General features: G+C 43.6%; 1 protein-coding gene and 1 long non-coding RNA gene across 2 annotated transcripts in view; one reads left to right on the top strand and one right to left on the bottom strand.

Annotated features, from left to right (window-relative positions):
* The window catches only part of LOC308246217, a 44,857-nt gene that overhangs the window by 11,134 nt on the left and 10,335 nt on the right, over positions 1-23,388 (top strand). The window lies entirely within an intron of this gene.
* LOC308247039 (ubiquitin-conjugating enzyme E2 L3-like) lies at positions 10,474-10,938 on the bottom strand (the record flags this gene model as incomplete). Its single annotated transcript, XM_080665543.1, has 1 exon — positions 10,474-10,938. The coding sequence occupies one exon, from the start codon at positions 10,936-10,938 to the stop codon at positions 10,474-10,476; it is 465 nt and encodes a 154-aa protein (XP_080521669.1).

The following is a 23,388-nucleotide window of genomic DNA, read 5'->3' as shown; positions in this document are numbered from 1 at the left end:
AATGGAGTGACCCTTCGGGAGCCTTCACGGTTGTGCAAGCAGTTTAGTATTCTTATGGCAGGTGTGAGCATTGTTTTGTGAAGGATAAGTGTGTGTGTGTAACTAAAGTGCCCAAATGGAATATGCAGTGACATCCAACTACATGGAGAAGTAATCATCATCGCACCCCGGGTCACCCCACCACCCAACTGATTCAAGGGTTTTTAAAGGACTGGCTTAGGTGGTATCAGGTGTTTGGTACACTGTCACAGAAAAAGTAAAACCATTAAAAGGAAACTAAAACCAAACAGAAACGACAACAGTCTTCGCCAGAACACCAGGCTAACCCACTAAATAAAACAGCTATCTGGTGATAAAAATGCAGTGGCGTTTTCCCGCTCCCTAAGGAAGAAGTGGATGACAGGGGCAGCACTGGTGACAATTAAGTGACCTTCGGAAGCAGAGCAGGTGGAAAAGAGCAGGGCGGGGAATACCTCGATCATCGATGGAAGCGCTGGGCACTCTGGGTCCCGGTGAAGGTGTCCTGTCCGTGGGTGCTCAGACCATTCTCAATGCAGCTCGCATGCCAGGAGGTGCTCACCCCGCAGGTCCGGCCTGTGCAGCACGGAAGGGGTTACGTGTAAGGGTGATCAAAGATTTAAACTGTCATGTCGACAGTAAGCCGGGGAACAGGCTGTGCAGAGGCCTTAATAAATCTGCCCTTGACTTATGGCCAAACCTCATTCAGCGGAAAATTATTTCTGCAGAATATTGAGTGCTGTGCTCTGATGGAGACAGAAATAAAAGAAAGGTGGAAATGGGGAGAAGAGATGGAAATTCAATCCACATGCGGTGGGGAGGACTCTTCAGTACATTCTTTCTCAGATGAAATAAGAAACAGAATGTGTAAGACTCTCAGAATATGGTGCATCCCTTTGATTAGTGAAGTGTCTTAGAGGAAGGAAACAGGCGAGGAGTGATTCTTAGGAAAGATTGATGGGGGGTGGGGGGGATCCTAGAGATTTAGAGACGATCGCTCATTCATTTGTTCATCGAGTCAACCAGGCTTCATTGGATCCTTACTGGGAGCGAGATCCTGTGGGCATGGAGGTGAGCAGGGCATCCAGAGGAGTTACAGCCCACATCCACTGTGCACCTGAGATTTGTCCAGCTCCAGCTCTGTGCAGCAGCACAAGGGGAATGTCCCATGGTCCGAGGAGCAAAGCATTGTGGGGGAAAAGTGCTCTGAATAAAGTGTGAGAGTACATAGTCACATCTCAGGTGTCGGGGAAGAATCAGCACCTTTCCCCCAAGGCATTTTCCCACTTCGGTGGAAGGGATAGAGTTTTTTATTAATGTGAGAGGCTGATTAAAAAAAAAAAAAAGACCTGTCTTTCAGATGACATGTCATTTAAATCTCCTTATTGATTTTCCTGATGACATTTTAGAAAGAGAAGAAAGGGTTAAAGATTGGAGGCGTCTGTAGTTTTCAGCCCAGACCAGAGAAAATTTGAAATCAAGGGATAATTTAGGAGACAGGACTTCTCTTTCCAGTGGTTTTGAAACAACTGGGAAAAGCTCAAGAACAATGCAAGAAAATGATGAAAGCTTTTTCTCTTTTAAATAATTTATTCACGGTTTGTTTCTCTCTCTCTGTACTTTAATTCCCAGAGTTGTAATGAGTTTCAGGAACATAAGGTGTCAGATATTGGCTTTTTGTTGATGTTGTTTTTGTGGAGGTCTCTAAATTCATGACCCCTCTGGGCATTCTAGACGCGGATAATATATAATTTACAGAGATCTGCGGCTTTCATCTCTTCCCTCTAAGTTTTGAAGCTTTTTGTTCAAAGGAGTGATTTGTTTGGCTGTAGTGGAACCAGCTGTGTCTGCAGAAGTTTTAGCCGAGGACCCAATGCTCCGCGGGACCCCGAGCTTTGGCCAAGTCTCCCGGGCCAGGCTACATGCTTCTGTGAGTGGGCAATGTGGGTTCTGCCTGTCAAGTGGGGGGGAGAGGGACCCAGACAGAACCAGCTGGCTGTCCCAAGGCAAAGGGTTTAAGGTGAAGGCTCAGACCATGTGTGAAAATAAAGATTCTCGTCTGCTAATGAGCTGAACGTGGAGGTTGGATGAATGGGGGTAAGGATGTGGTGAGCTGGAAGGGAGGAACTGTGCTCATGTTGATCTCTCAATGTTTCTGGGGACAAAGACACTGTTAGTCCAGGGTTTGTTTCATGAAGGACTGGACTACCAATTAACAGCTGGTTTAACCATCCAACATACAATACCTCAGTGCAGGTTATCCCCAGTAAAGAGTATGTCCAGGAGAATGTAGAGGTGGAACCAATGCGAAGGATCTTTTGCTATCTCCCTCCCTCTCTCTTTCCTCCCCACCCCAGGAGAGTTGAGCTCTGAGTGGCCTGGAATGAACTGGGGCAGGGGTTACTCTCTAGGTAAACCTGGGTAGAGCCTTGGGTTTGCAGACCTGGAGAGGCTGATGAAACCAACTCTTGCCAAGAAGACTGCTGTTGATCGGCTTCTCTCAGTGTGTTAAATATTAATGATGCACTTTGTTATTTGAAGGATGTTATTCATAAGCTCAATTTAATACATTTTTTAATGCACACATTAAAAAAACCTTACTACCTATTTAACTGCATTAATAAATTTCATTCTAACAGGGCATCTTGGTAAAGAATATATACATATGAATGCTCAGGATCTTGTGATTGTTTTGGCCACAGTGGGTGAATTGTGTCATCACTCCGTTCCTGGTTTCCCCACCTCGTACAAGATGAGAATACTCCTCTTTTACTTCCCTTATGAAAGATTAAGGAGATCTCCCTCCTCACCCGATCCCCATCAAGACTAGAAGTTCTCTAGGGAGCTTCCACAGAAGTAAAAATAATGATTTTCTTTTATTTTGATCCTTATAATGTGCTTGCCTTAATTTAGAACCATAAGTACTTGATGGTTTCAAGAAAAGGGTAAATTAAATGATCTACTTTAATTCACACAGATGAATAAATTCGTGCTATCTCCCTAGGAGGTTATATGTCTCTTTTTGCCCCAATCCTGCCATAAATACCAGAAAGTTCCTGGAGTACTTTCTCTCTCTGCTCCAGAGATCACTGTTATGAAGCATCTAGCCCATTGCTAGGAGCAGCTCTAGCCTCTTCCCCTATCCAGTCTTCCCTTTTCTTACTTAAACCAAATTCCTTTTCTTTACACTTGAATTCAGAGAGCTCACGCTGGACAAAGGGGTTGGAGAACTCAGAGGAAACTTTTGACAAGCGTCTTGACTTGAGGGAGTGAGAATGAGGTGGGAGAAGCTGAAGGGAAAAAGGCAAGTTAGGCTGAGAATGAAGAGGAGGAGGTACCATGATCATGGAGGCGGGTTTGGTGATCAATTCCCTTTAAGATTCCTGCTTTGGCCTGAAACAAAGGAGATGTGAAGCCTTTAAAAGAAAGGCTAACCACGGCCTGCAAACAAAGCTGGTAAACTACGAAGTGTTACCAGAGCGCCCACAGGCTGGTCAGGCCATCCTGCCCCGCCCCCCCCCCCCCCCCCCCCAGGCCTATGGAAATCCAGAGACTGACTTGCTTAAAACTCAGGAGAAAAATCAAGCAAATGGAATGTGCCTGACAATTTTTCAAAACGCAAGCTTGTATTTTACGGCTGTATATCTAAGATGGAAAGTGAGCCAAATAATTGCCCGGGAAACATTTGATTAGGTTTCAAAAGACTGTTTGGAGAAACTGACTAGTTAGTTGTAAAATGGGATACTTGGGATGACTGTCTGGAAAGATAAACTTAAAAACTGGGAAGGTGAGCTCAGAAGACCTAAGGGAACCAAACAGCCCAGAGGAGGGCGGGGCACTTTGTCCTTCCCGGATGAGAGGAAAGGGGTCTGGGCAATAGACTTTGCCCCGTTGTGAGTGTTTTTCCTGATGTGGCTCCCAGAAAGGAATCTGACTTTCATCTTTCATGCAAAGTGGTATCTTATTATAGAACAGAAAGCCATGGCCTCTGGTTACTGTATCTGAAACGCTGAGTTCTGCTCCCGGCATCCATCTCACATCTAGTTAACTGTAGAAATAAAATGGGAGGGAATTTGGCCTGCAGGTTATAGGGCTGGAAAATGCTTTGAGAAGCCTTCTGGTTGGATTACTCCTAAACCCTCCCTGACAGATGAAAATTTATCTTATTTTTAAATGTTCCCCAGAGGAAGAGTGTCCACAGACTCCCTTAGTAACTCATTCCAGTGTTTAACGACCTCCACATTCAGGAAATTCCTTTCTCTGTCTTACCTAAACCCACTCGGCCACAGCTTAAGTCCATTTTCGCTTGACCTGCCCCAGAAGAGACAGAGAAAAGAGGTCACCCTCTTGCATAAACATCCTGTCACGTAATTAAAGATTAAAATTTTAAATCCAAAAAGTTCTTTATCGCCTCTCTTTTATCACATGGTATCGCCCCACTTATTCCAGTTTTCCCTCATCGGCTCCATCTCCCAACCTCTTACCCACCTTTGCTTTGGCTTCACAATCTTCCTCTTGTCTGAAGCCCAGCTGTGGGCTGGGAGAGAAGAGAGAATGTGGCCATTCTTGTCCTTCCCTTTCCCCTCGGGCCGGCAGATCTAGACCTAATACACAAGCTAAATGGTATTGACAGTGTTTTTAACTTTTAACATTTTTCTTGCCCACATTATATTTGTTTCCAAAGTCAAATTTTGCTCAGACAGTAGGTCTGTGGACATTTATAGGGTCATACATCTTTAGGTTTTAGAGGGCAAAAAGAAGTTTTTTTGTACTCTGCTCAGTTATTTGAAACTTTCTGAGAATTAGTTTCCGGTCCTCGGGTAGAGCCTCTGATCTTGCCCTCACTCTTGGTGATGAGATCCTGGGACCTAGGTAGGTACCACATTTGCCAGCACTTCACACAAATACTTTTAGGGCAGGAAAAAAAAATCTTGACTTGTTTTTCCTGGGCATCCAATATGTTGGCTAAATAGAGTAATGTACCGTTTACAATTTATTTTTGCATCTGTTTCTTATTCGTTTGTGTGAAGTTTCCAACATAGTTAGATATCTGGGGATCAGAGAATCACAGAGATGGCTTTCTTATAACTTGCTTTTTTTCTGATTTCTGAAAAACTCTAATAAACAATTCCCCTGTAGGTTTTAAAACATGCGTGTGAGGGTGTTAAATGGAAAACAGGTGCTTTAAAAAACCTGTTGCTATTTTTATAAATCTTGTATTTGCTCTTACTGTGTCTTAGCAACGGATCACAGAAGAAAGCAAAGCATGGAGAGAGTGAGTTACTTGTCAATCATCATGAAGAATGAGCTCATAGCAAACCAGGGGCAGCGCTGGTCAGGCGAGGCGGCCTTAGAGGCATCTAGGGCTCCACATCCTCACCATTCTTATTCTTATTTATTAAAGAGCCCCTCTCATGGGCCAGGCCCTGAGGCAGGTACCAAAGTTACTGCAGGGAATGAAGAGACCCCAATCCCTGCCTTTTAGAGAACCTGTATTTAGTTTTGGTTTTGTACATTTATCTCCCACAGCTCCTAATAGATTTGGAAATTATACTTTTAAAAATGTATCCCTTATTTTGCAGCCATTGAAAATGACTATTTTTGAGAAGCCTATAATAATGTGAAAAATGTTTCCTGGGTTATGTTAAATGAAAACACACACACACACACACACACACAAGTTGTGCATGCATTCTGTCCTAAGTAAAACTAAAAACAACAATGTAATTCATCATCCCTTTTAAAAGCATACATACACAAATAAAGGTCACAATAAACAGGCATACAGAAAAGACTGAAAGAAATGTTCGTGGTATGTCGGCTCACACACTGGCCCCCTTACATGGCGGGCCAGGAAAGACCTGAGAGAGAGGCAGGCCACTCCAGATTGGCAGGTGGAGGTTTTAATAAATGAGGGAACTTGAATAAACGAGGCTTGTTTTGGGCAACCACATGACCAGTAGATCTCCACGCCTGCCCATCAGAATCTTAGAAGTTTATAGAGAGGCCTTAACTAGGTTCAGTCACATATCATCCAGATGGTCTCAGCAACACCTTCCTCTCTCGAGGCTTTCTCCTTGAAACAGCCCCCACTGCAGGGATGGCAGGCAGAACCGTACATTCCAAGGTCAGGGTTGGGGGTGAGCAGCCTCCAATTGCCCATGTCCAGCTCAAAGGTCAACTGGCGGTCATATCCTCATGGTGCTTGTCATGGGTACCAGGATGATGGGTGATTCTTCTGCTTTGTACTTTCATGCATTTTCCATTTTTTTGGTAGCAATCAGATTATTACTTTTAAAATAGAAAGACACATGCTCATTAAAAGAAAATTATTCTTTTTCATCTGTAAAGGTTTTAAGATTTTGCAGAGTCTCTCATTAAAATGTACCTGGGATCAGTTAGTCCCTAAGCCAGTGGTCGGCAAACTCATTAGTCAACAGAGCCAAATATCAACAGTACAACGATTGAAATTTCTTTTGAGAGCCAAATTTTTTAAACTTAAACTTCTTCTAACGCCACTTCTTCAAAATAGACTCGCCCAGGCTGTGGTATTTTGTGGAAGAGCCACACTCAAGGGGCCAAAAAGCCGCATGTGGCTCGCGAGCCGTGGTTTGCCGACCACTGCCCTAAGCCATTGCCAAGGAAGACTTAAGAAACAAGCACCTGTGGAAGAGAGATGGTGCCAAGAGGGAGGGGAGTGGGAGGGAGACAATCAAATTTCAGGTACATCACACTCTCCTCACTCCTAGAGAGTTAACTCTCCGGGCAGTCTCAGAGATGGGGGTGGGGGGGCACAGGTGTTCTTTCAGTTGGGGGTCGGATGAAGACATGAAAATTTAACAAGTAAATTAGACATTGTACTTTGCATTCCGTTTTATGGGTGAGGAAATTGAGCTTGGAGGCATTTTGGATTTGCTCAAAGAAATTAAGAGGCAAAGACAGGATTCAAACCCAGATCCACCTGCCTGGAGAGAAGTGATCTGCTTTCTCTGAGCTTCTAGAAATGCCCCTCAGACTTTTGGGGTGGAGCTTCCTGATGTTCTGGTTTGGCAACTATGTGCCCAGAGTGGTTAGGGTATTCCTGATTTAAAAGAAATTTTTTTTTAAGAAAGGACATTTGTTATATATGCAACTAAATGCAACTATAATTGGTAGCTTTGCCAGAATATTTTTCTATCAATTCATGCAGAAATCAGAAAAATCCTCTCCCAAACCACATGCCTAGTTTTGATTCAGAAAAGAGGGCTACTTTGGATTGCAAAGGCAAAGCAGAGAATGAACTGGGGTCCCAAGACATTTTCCTAAGAGGGAAGACATATTTACAGGAACTATTTTGAATATACACTCAAGTATATATTTCCATTTCAGTTCAAGATTTGTGCTGAAGTCTCTTAGTTCTTGCAATCTTAATATAGTTATGGGGCCTCTAGGATGCTGGGCTGTGAGGTTAATTAGAATTCTAGTAAACTTGAGAGCTATTTTTCCAAGGTTTGTCTTCTAAGAAGCAGGCTGAAGACGGCTCCAGCTAGCATCTTGATCACTATTTTCTTTCTCAACCTAGAGGCCCTTGGAGATTACTGATCACTGTATTGGAGACTCTCTTATTTACCACTGCCCATGGTTTGCCATGAGCTCATGGAATCAAGGAAGGTTGAGTCAGTAGGTTCTGTGTTTGAACATCCAGAGGTTACACAGCACTCGGTGGTTGGTAAACTATTAGACTTTTTATTTTGGGGATTTCAATAAAATAGCTGTTTAGCACACTCAATGAGGGTTAGTCTGGAAATTAGGGTTCCAGAAATCCTTTCAAACTCCTGTTGTTGGAACATCTGAAACCACCACAGCACCAAACACTTGGATAATAAGAGTTAAGGAGGAAGCAAAAGCTGCCTGGGTAAATTTTTCTTTTTTTCTTCTTCTTCTTTTTTTAATAAGAAGGAAACTCAATCAAACTTTTGCATAAAAATATGATACAGTTCTACTGCTTAGCTTTTAATGATAGCATGGAATTCTAAGTAAGCATGGATGAAATACAACTTGTCAGCACAAAAATACCGCCTGTCATAGTCATTTGTGTATAAAATATGACCCGCAGGTTTGAACCATATGGTTACATGAGTTCTAATTTACGTGGCATCTTCTTAAGTCAGCAGGATGCGTCCTGGCCTGCCCGTGGGAGGTGGAGTCAGCACCTCGCCCAGTGAAGTGCAAAGGGCTCCCCGGGGTGCAGGCCAGTTTAGGCTGCTGCGGCCGAGATGGGAGATCTACAAGGCCAGTGGCACCTCCCGGGGACACTGAGGACCCTTTCACACATTGGCATGGCTGGCCAGGCTGGCCCTGTAACCAGCTTGCAAAGGCAGACATGCGAAATTGAAAAATATTAAACATCACAGCTTGTGACTTAGGCGCTCCTTCTGTTCCCACTGGGCGGAAAAGTAACAGGATCCCCTGTAGACATGATGGGGAGAGCGGACATTTGGATGCCATTTTAAAGCAATGTTTAATGAAGTGAGAAAATGCACTTGCAGCGTTGTGCTTCGTGGCCCATAGACGCACGCCCAGAAGTGCACAATGGACACATTCTGTGATTCAGACGCGAATTGGAAAAGCCAAGGAAATGCCATCGAAATAAAAATCAGACTCGAAAGCCCAAGCTGAGCCAGAAACAGATGTACTTTTTGCAACTTAAAAAAAGAAATTCTGTCCTCTCCCCTCTACCCCCTCAAGCTGTGCCCTGTCACTATCTTAAGATGACCTTTCCATCGGGTCTTTCTGAGATGCTTTCAGTCAACTGTTAGAGCAAGTGACTCTTGACCTTTCTGCAAATTCTCGGGGAGCCCCAGGGTTCTCTGGCTGCCCTCTGGGTGGTCCCCCAAAGACCTTGCTGCAGATGTCTGCTCTTGTTAAGTCCGGAGAGCAGAGGTGGGAGGGGACCCATCGGGGCTCTGCTGGAGGGTGGAGGGCCGGAACAGCTGCTCCTGCTGGGAGGCTGTGGGCCTGGGCTCTTTGTTTCTTGGCAGGTGTTGGGGAGGTTACTCTTGCTTTCTGAGGATTCCTTTCTCACCGGCACTGTCAGCTAACAATGAAATCTTTCTAGTTTTGACATTCTGCTAAAGGACACTATCTGCATTAAGACCCCAAATAAGGCTCAGATACTCATTCTAAGTAATTCTCAAAATGGAGATTGTTATTCCTGTTGCTTTGGAAGTATAAACAGAGCAGCCTTCCTAAGAAGGAATGTATGTTTGGCAGATATGAAAGGGGAATGACCGATTAAGTACAAGTGTAACAAAATAAACCCAGATAAATCATCATCACTACGGAGAAGAGGCAGATCTTTTATTGAGTAGCTACTAAGTACCCCAGCACTTTCCAGTATGTATGGCCTCATTTAGTCTTCACCACAACACTGTGAAAGTCGTATTATGCTCCCGTCTTAAAGATAACGAAACTGAAGTTCAGAGATTCAGTTGCCTGCCCTTGGGCACAAAGCTACTGCTGAGCCAAACAACTCAGATCTGTCTGAATCTGAGGCCCATGTCCTTCCTATCAGACTGCCATAGTTACAGCTGGCCCGTGCTGAATCCTATATGGGAGAGTTTTCTGGACAAAGAAGTTCATCCCTTTGTGGTCACTCTAAATGGGTCCTGCTCGCCTGCAGGTAACCATGCTCACCCAGGTCTGTGGATTCGTCTTCAGAATCCATCAGCCCCCGTTCGACAGTCTGCACTCCTCTTTTCAGCTCTCAGGGTTCTTGGTTCTCCAGCTTCTCCTTCCGGTTCTTTGGATTCTGTGTCTTAGCTACTGTTCTCTGTGTCTGGGTCCCAACAACCTAGGGACTTCCTCTCTGGTGCTGACAGTCCTTGGTGTCTGCTCCCAGGTCTCTTGGGTGGCTATGATGGGCAGGTGGTCCTGGAGGCAGCTGCCTGGCCTCCCTTGTCAGTGGGGAGCACCGGACCGCCCTTTATCTGCACCATAGCTTTAGTGCAATAATTCCTTTTTTAAGTAGAAATATCCTGACGGTACAATACTACATGTTTCTGTTTTCTCAAGTAGTGATACTAAACATTACTGTAATATGGCAAAGCTGTCAGGCCACTGAAAAGGTCAAGACCAAAAATCTCTTGACAGTTCTATTGTGTTTGTTTGTTTGTTTGTTTGTTTGTTTACCTCTGTTTCTGGCGTTTGCAGTTAATTCTGGTGTTCCCCCACCCACCCCCCCAATCAGTGTAGCTTTTTTTTTTTTTTTTTTTTTTAGAACATCTTAAATTTTTAATCCTTTCTTTACAGGTTACCTAAGATCGCTTTTGATGAAGAAAACTGTAGAAAGTTAGTAACTGCCACAAGCAAACGCCAGGTAGTGGCCTGTGTCGGTTTTCCAGAGTCCTGCTTTGCGGGGTGTCTGCACTGCTCGGGGTCTCTGCTCACACTCGCTGGAATCCATCGCGGCAGGTTTTAGTCCACAGGTCGCTTTTCCCCATATTTCTTGGTGAACTCTTCGGCACTGGCGCAGAATTTTTTACGGTCCTTAGAGTATTCCTCAGCCAGGTCGGCGCGAAGGGGGTGCTCAGGCTGGGGGTCGTTCACCAGCGCTATGAGGGACTGGATCACTTGGTCGGTTTTCGTTGCTGGCTTCCAGTTTTCAGCACTGATCACTGGCAGACAGACCTGGCCCTTTTCATCGATGTTGGGGTGATAGATCTTTGTTTTAAATGTGACCTTCGGTGGTTTGAATGGGTATTCTGATGGAAAGTTGATTTCAATTCTGAAGGCCCCCTTGTCATAGGGAGGGTTGTCAGGAACAATGAGCCCTTGCCAAGTCAGTACATTAGCTTCATCAACCTGGATGTTACGGAAGTTTTTCATTCCTCTTTTGCGGATTTCTTCCAGCTCTTTCACCAGCCTCCTGCTGCCCGCCATCTTGGATCTGGCACTGCTTTCCCAGGGTGCATCCTGGCTGGGCGGCTGGAGCCCCCCTCCCCCCGCGCACTTCCGGGAGCGGCCTCTGCACTTCCGGGAGCGGGGAAGGGGCGGGCGAGGCCCAGGGTAGCTTTTTATGCACAATTTGACATAGTTACCTTATACCTAAGGTATGAAGGACATGGGCTTCTGAGGTCTTTTTGTCTTTTTGTCTTTTTTTTTTTTTTTTTTTTTAGGAGAGCTCCTGTGCTTGCTGGACTCTGGTCTCTGTTCTACATGATGGATGTTGCCTGAAGGGGACAGTATACTGTCAATTAAAAGCCCTACCTTGAGGAATAGATTACTGGTTCTCAACCTTTTTGTCACCCAAAAGCACTTTATTATTTTCTTTTCTCATGGATGCAGTGTTTTGAAAGGTTTGGTCTGCAACTTGCATTTGTTTTCCCCATTATTCTATTAATTTCCCAGAGACACAGTTATTAAGTGGCAGAGTGAGATTTGAACTGCAGTCTGTCAGCTAAAACCTGAGCTCTTGGCCCCTATGCTACAGGCCAATTTGAGGTAAGCATTGGGTTGAAACCACATGCAATTGCCAGTGTTTATTTTTGACCTACAAAAATGGCAATTTCAGATACCAAACAATATTATTAGACTTCACTAATACAATTTCAGACCAAACCCATGCTTTAAATGTTGCCTGGGTAGGAAAACATACAACTTCTGGGAAGACTTTTGTAATAATGGCAATAATTTTAACACTACATGCCCTGCCACGGGCCCTTCTCCCCATCTGCCCTGCTCTACCCAACCTGTAGATTTCCACAGGCTCCTTCGGTTGGGGACATTAGCTTGAGAAACATTAAATTAGGCATAAAACATGAATTCTGTCTGATGTGGTTTTTAAAAAGACTTAGTAGTAGTTGCATATAGTGTTCAAATAGGTTTCAAATTCACTTACATGTTGTCTAGTTCTTTGTCCCCAGTTATGGAGAGAAGGAGAAACTTTCAAGAAAAAAAGGGAGAGCATACTATTGGAGGGAACATCTCATGACTGGGATTGTGTCCACTCTGAGTGAAGACTGAGATTTCATATCATTTCTAACCACCTGAAGTTTTCCTGTATAGAATTCATTCGTCGTCGTCGTCGTCATCATCAAAATAGCTAATATTTATTTGTTTCATAGCTTACAAAGATCTCTTAATCCATTGGAGTCTCCTAATGTTCCTATGAGACAGATATTATTTTGCAGATGAGGAAACTGAGTGAAGCTCAAGTTCTTGGTAGTGGGCTCTTTGACCCTAAAATAGAGCTGACCGACAGGCCCATCTGCAAAGACGGAAATGTTCTGTGTCTGTGCTGTTCAGTATGGTAGCCAGCACTTGAAATGTGGTTCATATAACTGAATTTCAAGTTGGAATACTTACTTGTGCTTAGGGTCTACTGGATTAGACAGTGTGGCTCTAAAACCTGTGTTCTTTGCTTTGCCACCTTGTCTCAGATTATGAAGACTGTAGGAGAGGGAAGGAGCACAACATTTTGAAGGATACAACATTTTTCCAGCACTGAAAGGAGTTGCAAGAAGTTACACATAAACTTTGCACATTTTCCTTGAATGAAGGCTGCTAGATTATGCAATATTCTGATTTATCCGGGATTCTTAACTGTATTGTCCCCCAACACCTCCAGGACAGGCTAACTCTCCAGACATATGGTCATAGGACAAACATGTCTAATTCCTACTCTGTTCTGAATCTTGTTAATCTGCTAACTGGTTAGTACCCATTGTGAAGCAGCTTTTATTTGGAGGTTCTTATTAGCATGTGAATTTAGTCTAAGCCTAAACTGCATTTTCCAACGCCCCCCCCCCCCCCACCCCTCAGTCTGCTCTTGAAATAGAGTCTGTTCACAGTAGAGGTTTTGTTTCTTGAGTATCATGCTATGAGGTCAGATAATTTGCTTAATTTTTTTTTTGTGTGTGATCAGATATTTATCAGCATTTGCTGCAGCCTAAACTTTGAGAAATTTTTGAAAGTTTTCCTTCTGCAATAGACAAAAATACCTTTTGTTGTCCAACAAACAATGATTTCTTATGGCTTTATAAAAAACAATTTAAAAATATTTTGTTAAATTTCACTTTATCCACTGATGCATCTAATTATTCCCTTGTTACTAAAATCTCTCAACATTGCCAAGAAACCTTCCTGCTTTTCTACACTCTTCCTTCAGTGATGATAAGTGAAAAAGAATTAGAAATAAAAAAAAAGAATTAGAAAAACTTTAAAATAAAATTATACTAAGGAGGATAGGTATGTGTATGTGATTCTCCTAAAACTTATGTATTTCTTTCAAAATAAATTTTTGCTAGGCTTTACAAAAGAATTCATACTAGTCAGAAAATTCAGAAATAATCTCAAGACTTTTTTGAATGAGTCAAATTAAAAAAATTTTTTTTGAAAAACTGATATAAGGTGAGCAACTATTTATTTAGTAAAATAAAGACAAATTTAAAAAGAGGGAAAGAAAATGAACATTTTCTATCGTCATCACTTCTTAGAAGAAAGGATATCATAATACTAAAACTATCGGGAAACAATCTCATAATAAAGAATAGCCACTTAAAGTGAATAAATTTAGCTGTGTAACAATCATTGCAATTTCTTCTTTTTCTCATTTTGACCCAGACCTGGGAATATGTCAGGTTGGAAACCATTTGTAGACAATAAGTAGAAGAAAATAAAAATCCCCGTGAACCCAATCTGCATGCTTTTCAATTATTTCATTGCACTTTATTGGAATAGTTATGACTATGTCTTTGAAAGATGATACCTGCATTTTTGTTGGTATTTCCTGCCACTCCCTGCCTTGTCTGTCTCCCTTTCTATAGTGTTTGCAAAGCCTGCCTAAAGGCAAAGCAAGTGACATTCTATCAGCACAATCTTTAGAATTCTTGTTGCCTCTCCTTAAAAATATTTATCAATCCAGCCAAAACAAGATGGGAGATAATGAATAGAAAATGTGTGACATTCAAAGCTGGCCAACAACAGTTACTAAGTGGGGGGTGAGGGGTTATGGTATACTAGTTAAGAGCTAGGGCAGTGGTCGGCAAACTCATTAGTCAACAGAGCCAAATATCAACAGTACAATGACTGAAATTTCTTTTGAGAGCCAAATTTTTTAAACTTAAACTTCTTCTAACGCCACTTCTTCAAAATAGACTCACCCAGGCTGTGGTATTTTGTGGAAGAGCCACACTCAAGGGGCCAAAGAGTCACATGTGGCTCGCGAGCTGCAGTTTGCCGACCACTGAGCTAGGGGGTTGGAATCTGCTGGTATCCATTTCCTAGCTGGGTAAGGTTCTGAACATCAGTTTTCCCATCAGTAAAATGGGGAAACCCGTGTCTTCCCACCTATTCAAGTTGTTGTGAAGAGTGGATGTCAGTTAGTTAAATGTCAGGATCTGGTCCATGGTAAGGGCTCAGTGAATGGCAGCCATTACTTTTATCTGCAAGACACTGGGCGAGGGGTGGAAGGTAAAGGAGCTTTTGTGTTTCTCATTGTTTGAGGCACATTGTCACTGCTCACTAGGTATCAATACTAATCATTATAGAAAGTGGGTGGATGCTCTTTAGAAAAGAGCATGAAGGGTCTGTGCAGGGCAAATGTCAGACTCTTTGATGTGCCACTGGGTCATAGCTGGTTTCTTAGAAACCCTGATGGACTCAAATTTGCCTCCCGTTGAATGTCGATCTTCTCTGAGACATGGGATCTAGGAGGGAGAACTTGAGAGAAAGCTCAAGTGTGGGTGGGACTCCCTGCAGAAAAAGCTGCCCAAGGAATGCAGGGGGCTGGGACCCGAATCATCAATGGCCTTTTGTGAAGGGAGCCAAGACTTTAGACATTCCCTGGGAGGGCTTAGCTTTCAGAGACGACAAGCTCTAGAAAAAAGTTTGATTGTTGATTAAGGAAAAGCAAAGATATTTTTATTTTCATATTTATTCTGACCTTGTTTCTGTCAAGGGGCGTGGGGGCTAGAGCAGATCACAGGAGGACTACAAAACTCATCTAAATCTATTGGGCTAAGCAGCTGTCACTTCTCATGTTCTAAACAAGTATTATTGTATTTTTGTCCATCAAAGCTGGCTTGGCTTTGTTGGAGGGTTTTTGGTTTATGGGAGAAGACGATTTTTGTTGTTGCTGATGTTCTTTTCTCCTTTCTCGGCTGTTCCCATCACTAGGGAAGGGCTCTTGGCAGCCAACAGGGCTCCAGATGGTATTGTCTGAATGGAGAAGCATAGGATAACTAAAATGTTGGGGCTACAACTCTGGCAAATTATTTAACACCCCTAAGCGTCATTTCCCCCACCATTAAAATGGGAATAATATTCATACCTAGCTTAGGAGGCATTTGGGAAGAACAAATGTGATAACACTGGCAAAAAACTGAGCACAAGGCCTGAGCACAGGCAGCCCGAGGCAATGTAGATAGTGGGATTGCTGCAGGTGAAGTAGGACCAGGCTGGACGGTTCACAGTTGATGTGGCTGGTTTCTGAGCTTCGGACAACGCCAGCCCATTTCCTTCCATGGTTGAGTCATACTTTATTTGGAACCCAAGTCCAGTCTCCCACAGTTGTAGGAACTGAAGGTGAAATGAGGCAAAGGTGCTCAAAAACAGTAACACAATTCAAGAAAACAAGGCCTATTGATAAGCGGTGTCTTTTTTGAATTCTCTGAGCGTGGTAATAGGTTGTGTTGCAGCCTCCACATTTGTACCTTTGTGATCAACACTTCTTAGACGGGTGGTTAGGCTCCGACATGCGTTTCTGCGGCTGCGCAACAGAGATTCGTGTTACGTTGTATTTTTGGTTTTCCTGTTTAAAGCTAATCACTCTACTATCGGGACACAGTGCACACTTTTCAATCTAGTGAGTGTTCTGTTCTCCAAGTGCCTCCCAAGCTGGCTGTGATCAGAAAAAAGTCAGGGCCGTGGCTGTCAAAGGATTTTGGACCTTTACCTTGGGATGACTTGGTGGATCTGGGCTGGGGCCTAGAAGGCCATTTTTATTATCCATCCTGCTGTAAGCAGTTAGACAGACATGAGCAGAGCAAGGATGATGGGCCAGGTAGAGAAGGTCACCAGGATGGAAAGCCCCACGGGCCTAGCAATGGACACTCAATTGTAGGGTGGGACTTCACCCTAAGGTGACTTTTCCTTCCCTAGCATATCGCTGGTCAAGTGGTTTGGACCCCCGGACCTTTTCTCCATAACATCTATGCCTCAGTTTCAGCTCCAGGCCCAGATAAACAATAAAGCCAGCCACGGCTGATGTCCGGACCAGCTGAATTGAATAATGCACCCCCACCCCCCTGCCCTGGTGCAGGCTAATCAATCAGTGGAGACCACAACCCTGAATGAACGAACACACCTGAAAAACTGCTGAATATTCTATTGAGATCTTCTCACACCTCCCCTAAAACCTCCGCCCTTAAAACCCTTAGGATGGAGGACCTAGTGCGCTCTCCTTTCAGGGAACACGCCCATGCCTGTCCCTTTCCTGGCCTTCCTCCTCTGCCCTCCCCCTTCCCCCCGCCCCAGGTGCATTACCATTACCTTCTTACTTCCAAGGGCCCTTCCTTTACCTCCATAACTTGTTCCTAAGCCCATTTCTTCTAGGAATTACTGCTGTCTCTGTAATTTACCAAATAAATGTTCTCTTACGGTTTAGGTCTGGACTTTGAATTCTTTCCTAGCCGGAACCCAAGTATGGAGGTTGCTGAACCCAAGTTTGGTCTGACCCCACTGGTCAGACATATGGTGCCATTCTTACTGCCTATAACACTGGGAGATTCTGATGGAGCCAGTTCACGGACCAGCACTTAGGAGCTGCTCTGTCAATGGAAACCACACACACACACACACACACACACACACACACACACACACGGCTGCTCTCCAGCAGGTAATAAATCCCTCCCTGGGATCAGAAGCTCAGGGCCTCCCTTTCCCATAGGAGACAGCCCTCCAGAAGATTTTGAAAGATAGGAAGATTTTGAATGATAAGAAGCCAAGCCTGGTCAGATTCCCAGGAATGGAACTGAACAGTGACTGATCACTCATCATCTGCTATTTGAGCACCATAATAAAGACAAATGGGAACTTGGGCAAGGATCTCCCTATAACTCACCCAAGGCAGTCAGTGCATTGTGGACCACAGGGCAGGCTGCCGGGCCCCGAGAAGGGCTGCTGCTAGTTAATAGGTACGCACTGAGCTTATAAAACGTTTTATTAAATGACAACATTCTAAACATTATACAGGGTCCTATCTTGTGGTCCGTTTGCTGACTAAATTCCCGGATGACTTTAATGAGCGAATGGCAGCCCATTAAAATGGCAGTCATTTTGGGAGGAAAAGAGCTCCCAGAAGAGGAGAAGGAAACCACTGAGCTGCTACTGTGCTGACAGTTGTCCCAGGAGCTCCTTCTCTTGCCCCCGGCTCGCTGCTGGAAGAAAGGCTGCTGTTCTGAGACACGTTTGCCCCCATCCGGCCCGTCCTCCTGTGTCCCCGGGACACTGCTGGCCGTCGCTCTTCAATGCCCAGCCTTGCTGACCTTGGAGCAGTGGAGAAAACAACACTCTGGTGTGTGCTTTGCTTAATCAAGAAAGCCTTTCTTATTAACCATGGGGGAAGAATGAATTTGTTTTTCCATTTTGGTACGGTGGCCCCCACCTTAGCTACAATTTTGCTTTCCATGGTTTTAGTTACTAGCGGTCAACCACGGTCTGAAAATATTAAATGGAAAATTCCAGAAATAAATAATTCATGTTTTAAACTGCGCACCATTCTGAGTAGCATGATGTAATCTCATTCTGTCCTGTTCCATACCCACCCCCCCCTACCCCGGCCGTGAATCATCTCTTTGTCCAGTGTATCCACACAGCATGTGCCACCTGCCCATTGGTTGCTTAGTGTCCATCTGGATTATCAGAAAGAGGGAGAAAGCCCACATTCACATAGCTTGTATTACAGTATATTGTTCTCTTTTATTAAACGATTGTTAATCTCTTACAGTGCTTAATTTAGAAATTAAACGTTATCATAGGTATGTATGTACCTGGTTAGGAAAGAACATGGTGTATATAGGGTTTAGGATTGTCCGCGGTTTCAGGCATCCACTGGGGGCCTTGGAACGTATCCCCCACAGATAAGGGGGGACTGCTGTATAGAGACCTCAGTTTTCTTTCCAAGAGGCTAGACTGTGAGCAATAACCACTTAGCTCTACTAAGGCATCGCACTGTAACCCCTTGTTTATGTGATAGGTCACTGGACTTTTTCCTGTGCTTTGCCCTCAAAAAGCTCTGTTTCCTGCAGCCCAAAGGGGCAGTTTCTGACCTCTTTTTCCTCGGTGTATTTCTGAGTGCTCATTCAGTGCCCAGCCGTGCTCCTGACATGGTTCTCGCTGTCAGATGCTCTTGGGAGGTGGCATCCTGAATATTTCTTTACAGTGCACAGCACTGGGCAAGAGTCCTTCACACCGAGATGTGGGAAGAGTTTTAATAACTCCCGACACGATGAGGCTTCTGCTTCAGCTCCTGTACTGATCTGTGCTCAATACGGTGTTCTCGAATGCTTGCCACCATGGATCCCTAAGTAAACTTTTAACTGACAAAACTTGAGGGGCAACAGAACAAAACAATATTCATTACCTTAATGATGTTTATGTCAGCACTATGCGCTGGAGCTCTCTGCAATGATGGACGTGTTTACCATCTATCTGTTCCACCCTGTAGGAGCTGCATGTGGTTACCGAGCACCTGAAATGTGGCTGTGGTGACTGAGGAACTTTAAATTTAATTTTCTTAGACCTTATTATTTCTTAGAGCATTTTTAGGTTCACAGCAAAATTAAGAGGAAGATACCAAGATTTCCTATATTCCTGACTCATGGGCGGCCTCCCCCATTATTGACATCCCCCACCAGAGTGGAACATCATTATCACCCAAGTCCATAGTTTACGTGAAGGTTCACTCTTGGTGTAGTACACTCTGTGGGTTTGGACAAATGTATAATGACACATGTCCATCATCATGATGTCATACCGAGCATTTTCACTGCCCTAAAAGTCCTCTGTGCTCCGCCCACTCCTCTCCTCCCCACTCCTGTCCCTGGCAGCCCCTGATCGCTTCACTGTCTCAACAGTCTTGTGTTTTCTAGAATGTCAATGGAAACCACACTATACATAGCCTTTTCAGATTGGCTGCTTCCACTTAGTGATAGGCATTTAGTCTCCTGTGGAGAGTAAGAATAATTCACAAAGTAGAGAAACATCCAATTAAGTGACAACCTTTGTAATATAAACTTATTTAAAATTAAAAAAATATCTCTGAGAGGCAACCCTGTCTTTTCATGGCTAGATAGCTCATTATTTTAATGCTGAATGATATTTTATTGTCTGGATAAACCACAGTTTATCTATTTACCTCTTAAAGGTTATTTTGATTGCTTTCAAGTTTTGGCAATTACAAATAAAGCTGCCATGAACATCCATGTGCAGGTTTTTTTTGGGTGGATGTAAGTTTTCAGCTTCTTTGGGTAAATATGAAGGAGTGCGTTTGCTGGATCATATTGTGATTTAATTTGATTAATTAAAATTTAAATCGAAAGAGCCAGATGTGGCTAATGGCTACTGTATTGGGCAGCACATTATACAGACTAAAGCCTTTTCCAGGAACAATTTGAAGCAAACTCAGACAAAATAGTATAACATTAAAAGAAGGATAAAAAGGAGGAAGAAAAGCAGGAGTGAGGCAACATAGAACCAAAAAGAAGGCTCAAAATAGATACCAGAGTGATCTACCTCCTTAAGGAATGGACTGGCCCTGACTTGGACTCCACGCTTCCTACTAGAGACACATTTGAAAAAGAAACCTAGTCAACTACCCAAATGAGGGTGCCCAGGAGCCCCAAACCAACCAACTGTGTAGGAGAATTACAATGTAGTCCTAAGGTTAAGCAGGACTTCTTCCCAAGCATCCCTACGTCATCCATGTTGTTTTCCTGCTTAAAACCCTCCAGTGGCTTCCTAATGTCCTTAGCATAAAACCCACAGTTCTTACCAATCAGAGTTCTTAGTTGTGAACGCTTGGTAATTTAAGCATCAAAGAAAGCCATTGACATAATATTGTAATAACTATGTATGGTGCCAAGTGGATACTAGAATTATTGGGTGGGCCATTTTGTAAATTATATAAATGTCTAACCACTATGTTGTACACCCGAAACTAATATAATATTGAATGTCACCCTGTAATTGAAAAAAACACACAAAACCTACCTTTGCTGGTCATTGATGGGGTATGGGAGTGGGAAGCATAGAAACCTCAATCACAGAGGCTGCAGGAGCTGCTCAGAAAGTAGTCGGGAGGAAGGAAAGACAGGTGGAGCTAGGACCACAGTCGATGCCACACCACCAGCCACTTAGTGAGATACGGCTCCTGCCACGGAAGGACATTTCAGGCCACTGTGTGTGACCATCCTCCCTTCTATGAGATGCTAGACCCTACTCTGAAATGGTGGCCTTTGCTGTCCTCTGGAAACCACAGCATTTGACATATGGTCACGTGAACACTTGGCTCTACAAGCCGCAACTGAAAACTGGTCCTGTCACTGCATATTCATGCCTGACCAAGGACACATGGTTCCTTTACATCCTGGAGATGGTTATGGTGATTTAAGGGGAACTCTTATATGTGGAGGAATATGTTTTCACTCAGAAGGGGGCTGGGCAAGGATGAGACGCTGGGCCATCTGGGTTCTTTTTTGGTCCAGGTATAACTCAGCTTCTGCCTGAAGAACACCTTGATGCTCTTGGTACCAATGTCTTCTTTGCTCCTAAGACCATCACCTCCACCACCATCAGTTTGGGTAGATCATGAGACAGATTTGGGAGAGAGTGACACCAGAACTGAACATCTTATTTTATAAGTGAAATCAACATTCTAAAGAATAAGTAGAGGGAAAGGAATTGTTTCCGCTGAGGAAACTTAATACAAAATGGAAGTGAAGTGGGTGAGCCAGTATAGACTCAGTTCTCAATCATTTATAAGGAATTACCATGTTCCAGTCAGAGTGATATACTAGGGATACAAGATGAATAAGGTGGACAATCCAGGAGCCCATTGGCCAGTAAATAATAGTAATAAAATTAAAGATCTGAAAAAAGTTCTTTTAGAATTCAGAGGAGGAGCACCCAACTTCACCTGGGAAGTGTAAGTGAGTGAACCCGATGGATGATGGGACAACAGACCCAAGACTTTCAAAAGAATGAAGAGTAAGACCCAGGCAGAGGGAGAGGGATCCCAAATAGAACAACATCTCAAGTGAGTGAGCTCTGAGCAGTTCCAAGGGACTGGTCCAGAAAGTGCCAAGTTGGAGAGGATGGAGAGGAAGTGATGTGGTCGGAACCGCCAAGCTTTCTGAAGAAACAAACATGGCAGCGATGTGTGAGGTCTGTCTGGTTGGAGACCTGCAAAACAGTTATGCTGACAATAAGCTCACTTCTAGGGGTCGGAAACAAGATGCTTGTCACATACATCAAGCTCATTCAGACAAGCGTCAGGGGGAACCAAGAGACTTAAGTCTAAGCAATATTGTTAATACTCTCCATCAAATGTTGGACCAAGGCCAGAGAGAGTGTTCTCTGCCATAAATTTTTTTCCTCGGATTTTATCCTGAGTGATATATAAAGCTTAGGGCTGTCTGTTGAGAAACACTCTTTAAACCAGAAGCAATTGACATTTTGGTCTTGTAGAAGCTGAGTCTGTATGGCTCCAATCAGAGAGGAATGGAAGTTACTTTTATTCAACAGAGTATCTTTGTTGGAGAGATTACAAAACCCGCTACAAACATTAAGTCATTGAGCCTTCCTCTTTGCCTGGAAAAACTGACTCAATCAGCCCAGGCATAAATCAATTTTCTTGCTTGAAATGGCAAAGAAGCACTGATATGGGAATTGAGCTTAAAGGGTCTGGAGATACCCATCAGTCACAACCAGGTGCTTTTCTAAAGACTGGCCTATCAGGGATTGTACTCTTTAACATACTGGGGTTTATCAGCCTACAGTAGTCATTCAGGAATTCAGCAAGTATTTAGGGATGCTCAGCACCAGACAATGTGGGCCCAGAGGGTCACCATGACCAACAAGACAGAGCAGGTCCCTGCTCTCAGGAAGCTCCAGTTCTGGCTGGGGGCTTGACCATAATCAGATCATAAGCAGGAGGATGTTGGGTGTGATTCATGCATGAGGGCTCTCTATTAGGATCACAGACAGAGAATGGCTGGTGGGGAGTGGTCAGGAAGGTGTCTCTGAGGAAGTGACGCTGGGCAGAGACTCAAATGATAAGGAGGCAGCCATGGAAAGACCGAGGGGAGGAAAGAGCAAAGTCCTTGAGGAAGGAAATCGATTGGCAACTTCACCAAGTGCTGTGGTGATTCCAGCTGAGGGCTCTGAACTCAGCCTGTCCTGGTTTGATCCCAGCTCTGCCATATACAAAATGTAGGATTTGGGGCAAGTTACTTAACCTCTCCAAACTTTCTTTTTTTCCTCTGTAAATTGGGAAATATTACATTATCTGCCATGGACGCTTTTATGAGATAAAGCACGTAGAATGCCTGACAAAGAATGAGCTTAAGTAACTGCAGCTCTTGTTCTTCAGTAATGAGGTCAACAACAGCAATGAGTGATTGTAGATAATGAGAACTAGATTTCTCCTTGTGGAAGAAAGAAGTGATAGTCAAACAATAGGAAGTCACTTTATTTTTATATATACACAGATTAACAGATACAGAAATAAATATATACAGGCATGTACACATGGCTTAGTGTACATACATACATATCCAAGCTCTGAGGGCCTTCGAACAGCAACACCCCTCAGCAATGAACATATCTAGCTCCATATTGTGGTTTCTAAATACCATTCCCCAAGAAAAGGAGCCAGGTGTCCTGGGGAAAATTGCTAATTCTAGAGCTGCAGCAGTGAAAGTCTAAAAGGAGTCTGGAGCATCTGGAGCAGTGCCAGAATGAAAAGAAGTGGAGAAAGAAAGAAAGAAAGAAAGAAAGAAAGAAAGAAAGAAAGGAAGGAAGGAAGGGAGACAGGAAGGAAGGAAAGAAGGAAGAAAGAAAGAAAATGAGCTCTAACCTGAAAGAGTTTTCAATGACTGAAGCTGAAAATTTGAGCAGCAAAATAATGATAGTATTGACTTATAGACCCCAAAAATAAAATATCCACAAATTCACACTGATATAAATACATAATTAAATCGATAAATACATGAGGGTGAAGGGATAACTCTTCCTCAGAGAGGAATTCCAACTAATACATGCAGCAGAAATAAGGGGAATGAAAAAAATCACTATTAGAACACCACAGTAGTAATTGCAGCAGACAGA

Source organism: Plecotus auritus, assembly GCF_963455305.1.
Source record: "Plecotus auritus genome assembly, chromosome: 4".
Taxonomy (NCBI): domain Eukaryota; kingdom Metazoa; phylum Chordata; class Mammalia; order Chiroptera; family Vespertilionidae; genus Plecotus; species Plecotus auritus.
This window is presented reverse-complemented; position numbering and strand designations above follow the sequence as displayed.